The following is a 6,911-nucleotide window of genomic DNA, read 5'->3' as shown; positions in this document are numbered from 1 at the left end:
GCACCTATTTTCATTTTCATCAATTGATTAAACATGCTAACAATCTAATATGAAAAATTCGAAGAAACTACCCTATGAAAAATGCTAACGCACTACACTATTTGTAACATGCTGCTTAATTGAAGGATGTAGCTTATATTCTATTTTAGCTATGTAGCACCATAAATTTATAGAGCACGAAAGTCTGTGCCTAAGCTGAAATCATCATCCAAGTTGTCCATCAATTCGGAAAGAGAAAACGTCGTTTAATACAGTTTTTGAATACGGAGAAGCCTTCACAAGCTCCAATGCCTGCAAAAACTTTAATATAATTACCAATACTTCTATATTGTAACAAAAGCGAGCATGTAAGAATAAAATTCATCAACAAATTGAGCCGAACATAATTGAAATAAATCTAATAACTCTGACCTTGGTGCCGTCCACAATTGCAGTAATTTTTACAAGTTCTGATTCATGTTTGATATTGAGATTCTTAAGCAACATTATAATTTCGATAGTTGAATACTCTATTATCTGGAGGTCATCTGTTATTATATACGGAAGAATTTCTGGCAGAGAATTGCTCCCGCTTCCGCTGGCCCGGTTGCCATTGCTCTTCTGGCGTTGCTGAACGAGGGTGTCCATAGGCTGTCCGCATCTACATTTCTGTCCGCTGCTGTAGCTCAAATTGTGCATTCTCTTATTACTCGAATGTTCAAGAGTAGGGCAAATATAATATTTTCCGCCTTCGATTCTAAGAATTTTAGGGTAGTTGCTTATAAATTTGGGGTCGAGCAGCCGAGATCTATCCGTAGTCATATAGTCAGGGGGCAGATTTTCTACGCTACCGCGCAGATTGGAGAGAGAGCCAAGTTGCATTGCAGGGTGATGTAGTTTGAGGATGCAACCCATGGGCACATCAAGAAAGCTGAAAAGAAGTTTAGCAAACTCCTCTCCACCCTCGGCATATGCGATAAGTCCAGTTTTAGAATTTATGAAGAAGCGTACATGGATGGCATCGGAGCTCATGTTCGTACGATAACAAATACTTACTAAGGCAACTGAAAATCGATCGGCAGATTGTAAGGTGAATTGAAATCTATAGAGCTTATAAATGATGGGATGATTTGGGCAATGTTTAGAAGTTTAAACGTCCAGACGATAACCGCTGGTTGAAAGAATTATTTCTTGGGAATGAAAAGACGTTAAATAATTGTGTTTCTAATAATGAGTAAACGCATTAAGATCCATAGATTCATGCTAATTTAAGAATTGAAAAGAAATAAAAGATCGATAAATAAAATGTCTGATTGTAGGGTGAGTTGAAATGTATAGAGCTTATAAATTGGTGGATTGGATTTCGCCAATGTTGGGAAGTTCAAACGTCTAGACCAAAGCTATGAAAAGACATCAAATATCTTTAATTGCGTTTCTAATGCTAAAGAAACGCATTCTTGTGTGCAGGTATTCGTTTCTTCTAACTTTCAGTTGACAGTTATTAATATTAAAAGATCCATACGCATTGGCTAATTTTAAAATTTAAAAGAAAGGAAAGATCCGTTAGTAAATGTTAAATGTTGAAATTTAGGTGCCCATGCCAATTCCTACTTTGTGCTAATGTAAATAAACAAGGCATTCAATGACATGCATTTCAATACTTGTATTCATAGAGCATTTAAGGAAGAAAACTTTTATTGGTTCACTAAAAGCAATATTTACTTTATTATTTAATATATCTAGGCCTCCTCTTAGAAAGTCTAACATAACTTATTTCTTAGTCATATAGCAACTCTGTTTAGGTCTATTAAGGAAATCCAAAATACTATTAGTCCTTGCATTAGACTAGACATCATTGGATTTAGTAAACAAAAGAATAAAATTCTACAATTTCTAGAATGAAATTCACATACGAAAAGAAAAATTTAAAATGGTAGAAGTGATTAAGATCTATAAAGCTAATGTACAAAAAATAAATATTCTACACAAAATTCTATTTAAAACATATATAAAGTGATATCTTTCTAACCTTAAAGACAAATATATTTCAAAGATACATCAAACTTATCATTCGTCAACATCCCTAGAGGTTAACAACTCTACCCATCATTAATGTTATTACGTAGTCTAACATTTCATTATAGTATTACCACTTCCAAATAAAATTAAATATAAATATAAGTTGGAAATTTATCCTAGATTAAGTTAAAGAAAGTTTAGTTTATTAGACATTTGGTGAAATCATTTAGTTTTGTATGACCTAGTTTTTAACTAGGGTTTCTCTTAAATTATTATGGTCTTTTATCTGCATTTATCGATTTTAAATGTGATTTTCTATTAAGATACTTTGTTTTCATTAATGTGCTTCGTGGATACATCATATTTTACAAGTATTGTTGTGAACTCATTCATAAATCTTACCTTCCACCTAGCCTAACCATCTTAGCATTGGCTTTAGGGTTCACATTGTACATTTATTTTATACCCAGCATAATTAGTTTTTAAAATTTAAAATTGATTACCCTATACCATATTATTATTCAAGTTACAATATAATCACTATCCTAATCTTCAATTGAGGAGTTATTCCATAAATATTACTATGTTGCATACTCTAATAAAAATGGTATCATTAAAGGTGCTCATGTTTAGAATTGCTTGGATGACAAAAATATCTCTTATTAGGATGTGTATTAGCTAAGCAAGATCTTGCACTTACAAGACAATACCTAATTGATGCATTTACTTAAGCAAAACATCCTATTAAATTAACATTTATATTTCTCTTGACATTAGAGATATTTCCACATGGCATATAAATATTAAAAGATCATGGCTCCTTGATAAATCCTTGTAATCATATATCCTCTCATGCATCCCCCTCTTATAACACTTATCCTACACCTACCAGTTACATGGTGAAAACCTTAGCTAGGTTCTAGGTATATTGAGCCTCCACTTAGAGGAGGTCTTAGACACTAATATTTGGAAGATTGAATCATTCTCAGGTATAGAATCATTAGAATTGCATGAAATGCACCATTAGAATATAATGTAGCAGTACATGATGGTGGGGTAAAAATCTCAATTCATATTGTCATGTTACATTAATTAAACTTAATTGATGTTGTAATTGTTTATTTAGAATATTTTAGGAAAACGATATCATTCATAATGTAAATGTTAGAATTATCATGTTGTGGCTAATAATTATTTATTTAATTATTAGTCTATTATACTCTACGCTTAAGATAAACTTGGGCATCTTATAATTCTTTAGGGTTTTCTCCTTTAGGGTTTCTAGTATCCTTTTATAAGGATTGGTCCCTTTTATAATTCATTATCACATTATCATTATTGCATTCTTTTTCTCTAGGTTTTCAAAGCAATCTTTGTGTTTTGTGAATCTTCCATTGTTGTGACAGGTTATTTTCATACAGGGATTCACTGGGTTCTGTGAGGTTGTATTCTACAACTTCTTCATGGTATCAGAGCTTTAGACCTAAAGGCTTTCCTGTTCTTTAGATTGGGAGATTCTACCTATAGCAATCTTTTGTGTAATTTTGGGTTGATTTGGACCTCACCATTGAATTGGGAACATGAGAAATAGTGAAGATTGACCTTTTGTTTGTCAATTTTTGATTCACGGGGCCAGATCTATGAGGGTTTGAAATTTTAGCTTTTTTTGTGATCAAGCGGGGAAACTATTTTTTGGAGCAGTTTGGGGAAAAATAGGCGGCATCACGGTTGTCTTCAGGAGGCCTATTCCATGAATTTTGATATATAATTCAACTATATTCGGTGATAGGGGCATCTAGGCCTCGGTCTTCCTCCTTGACTCTATGGTCATACGACCGTCTGTGCACGCACATCAAAACAAAAAAATTGGTATTTTTTAAATTCTTCTCTCTGGTTTATTTTCCATAAAATTAAAAAAATGTATATTAAAAAAAACCAATGCAAAAAGTTTTATTTTAAAAAATTTTTGCATTCAAAAAAAGTTTTATTTTAGAAGTTTTTTGCATTAAAAAAAAAAGTTTTTTAAAAAACTTTTAAAAGAGGGGACGTACCTTGCTCCAATCTATATCGTATGTCATGCCCCGCCTTTCCACCACTATCAACAACAATTACTTCTGACCCTGCCGCATGTCGTCGCCACATTCCGACTTCTTCGGTAACCACACGCCTTTTTTTGGTTACCACTACTTTTTCTAGCTCCCGCAGAATTTCTGGCGACTATTTTTCAGGAGGTATTTTTTTTGGTTAGACGAGTTTATTTTTTGGCGATTTTTCCAGTGGACAATATTTTTTGCCAAGGTGAAGGAATATTCTCATAATATTCCACTAAGATTAGCATGACATCAACCATACAAATGGCTAAATATGACCTCTTTGACCCTCTTTGTGCCCTAAAAGAGGGTTTTTTTTGTTTTGGGCATACGATATCGTTGTTTGGGAAACAAGATATTGTCGGAAAGCAAGTTCCATCTACTTTCCAGATTTGTGGGTTTCATCATTTGGTTTTTCTGTCGGTACATTCTATAGCCATTTGAAGTCAAAGGTCCTATTTTTCAGTCTCGAGCTCGTATATTTTCACTAGTTTCTCTATTTTTCATGATTCTAACGACATTGGGATGGTGTTTCAAAACTCTTCATAGCTATCTATGCACTTTTTCTAGATTTTACTCCAAGTACATTTTATTCAATTTTTTGTGTTCTCACACTCTGGTGATTTAATTGTACATATGAGCTCGTGGAAACTTCTAGTTTTCGTGGGATGACTCTTTTTTGGCTGTTGTTAATGTATTTCTAGTCTTATATTTTATTTTTTTTAACATTAGGATATTTCATTGAAAGAACATGATTTTATAATCGCACTGAGATAAAGTGCCACTATGCTTTGCATGCTTGGGATCTTGCACATATTGTGCCTTATTGTACTCGCACTCAAATATAAAATGCCATGGGGGGGTTTGATGTTTACCTTCATTTACCATTTACCTTTATCATGTGAGTGTTCTTTCCACAACATTAGCCTCATGAAGTGTGTCAAGTGAGTGTTCCTTCCACGACACTATCCTTTATATGTGTTTGTACTTTCTATTGCACTCTCTATGTTCTTGGTTCTTCGTCATGTAGTTTTTCTTGGCATTTAATTTTAATGTATCTGTCACCTCTCCCTTGTTAGCATTATGGGGGGTTTCTCATATTGGTTGTTGGTTCTAATGCTTCCTTGGTTCGTTCAAATGAGCTATGTATTTAATATTTGTTCTTATGTACTAGGCAAATGCAGTGACTGGTTACCTATGCATTTCGATGAGATGGATCATTTACCATATGGACACTCTTTCATTCCCATTTTTGGAGGTAACCTTCCATCTTCGATTGATCGGCTCTTCAAACTTTGGTGTTTTTTCCATCTGTATCTTCGAGTTCAGTTTTTTGCCTTTTTTTTCCATCTGATTCGAGTAGTATTATTTGAGGGCACTCATGCAAATTACAATCTTCTCTATCTTATCATCTTTTGTTTCAAAGGTTCTTATTTCAACATCATAGCAGTCATTCAATGACAGTGTTTTCAGCTTCTTCATGCTTTAGTGATTCTTCTTACTCGTCTTTTGTTCCTATCTTTTGGAACATTATTGTTTGGAGTCTTCTTAGTCCTTCACTTGATCTTTCATCTCTTCTTGAAGAGGATTTTTGTTCCCATGGTTTTTTCTCTTTTTTCTCTATTTTATAGAGATTTCATTGTACTTGGATACCTCATCAGGCCTAGTTGTTGAGTCTCATTGTTACTTTCATGAATTTTTTAGTTCTTAGTTGTTTTTATCTACTCCCTAAGTTCATCTTAAGGGGGGGTGTTAGAGTTATCATGTTGTGGCTAATAATTATTTATTTAATTATATGTCTATTATACTCTACGCTTAAGCTAAACTTAGGCATCTTATAATTCATTAGGGTTTTCTCCTTTAGGGTTTCTAATATCCTTTTATAAGGATTGATACCTTTTGTAATTCATTATTTGATTATCATTATTGTATTCTTTTTCTCTTAGTTTTCAAAGCAATCTTTGCGTTTTGTGAATCTTCCGTTGTTGTGATAGGTTATTTGCATACGAGGATTCACTGGGTTCTATGAGGTTGTATTCTACAACTTATTCAGTAAATTTGTCTCAGTTATGCTGGTAAATAGATTTGTCTCTTTCAAGAAATTTATTTATTCTCTCTTAACAGAGATGTAACTCCTGAAAGCCCGATTATGAAAGTAAACGAACTACCAACAATTGGATGAATTAATTAAAATTCAACCTCTGCATGTGAGGGTAGCTCCTCATATGATTTGCAATGAAGTTAATATACAAATGAAATATTGAAACTTTTTACCAGAAAGCGTAGAAAGGCTATAGCATTCATCCATCAACACAAAAGAATACTTTCAAACTAAAACAAAGAAAATAAATTCTATAGGTTCAATTGAATTCACAGACTCTGATTCACACACATGTTCACGTAATAAACTCAGAGTATAGCAAATGCCCAATAGTATTGATGTCTAATCAATTTTCTTTCATGCCTCACAGAATAAGGGGGATTAGCACAACTTAATCCACAATGAATCTGCTAACAAATAATGGCAACCATGAATCTAGAAAAACATAGAGATAACTAATCATAAAATGATATCACGGCCATAGAAAATTTATCAAGAAAAATTACTAAACTTCAAACACACAGATTCAAAGACTGCATATCATAACACTTTATTGATAATCACCAATTCCAGTTTCAAACAATTCATAGGGAAACCAAAAATGAATATTATCTGCTACCCAAAAAATCACAGTTTTTCTGACCTTAATAAAAAAAAGCTTTCCACCTTAAGTAGCTTCCAAGCTCATAGTTTTTACATGAAAAATTTAAACTTTACTTTAA

The 6,911-nt window shown here is 32.9% G+C and overlaps 1 protein-coding gene across 1 annotated transcript; it reads right to left on the bottom strand.

Moving 5' to 3' along the window:
- Positions 1-204: 204 nt before the first annotated feature.
- On the bottom strand, positions 205-1,011 carry LOC131048680 (uncharacterized). Its single transcript, XM_057982729.2, has 2 exons — positions 412-1,011; positions 205-291 (listed from the first exon to the last, which is right to left on the bottom strand). The coding sequence occupies exons 1-2, from the start codon at positions 1,009-1,011 to the stop codon at positions 205-207; spliced, it is 687 nt and encodes a 228-aa protein (XP_057838712.2).
- Positions 1,012-6,911: the final 5,900 nt, after the last annotated feature.

Source organism: Cryptomeria japonica, chromosome 2 (genome assembly GCF_030272615.1).
Source record: "Cryptomeria japonica chromosome 2, Sugi_1.0, whole genome shotgun sequence".
Classification (NCBI taxonomy): domain Eukaryota; kingdom Viridiplantae; phylum Streptophyta; class Pinopsida; order Cupressales; family Cupressaceae; genus Cryptomeria; species Cryptomeria japonica.
The sequence above is the reverse complement of the archived record's forward strand: the minus strand, read 5'-3'. Positions and strand labels throughout refer to the sequence as shown.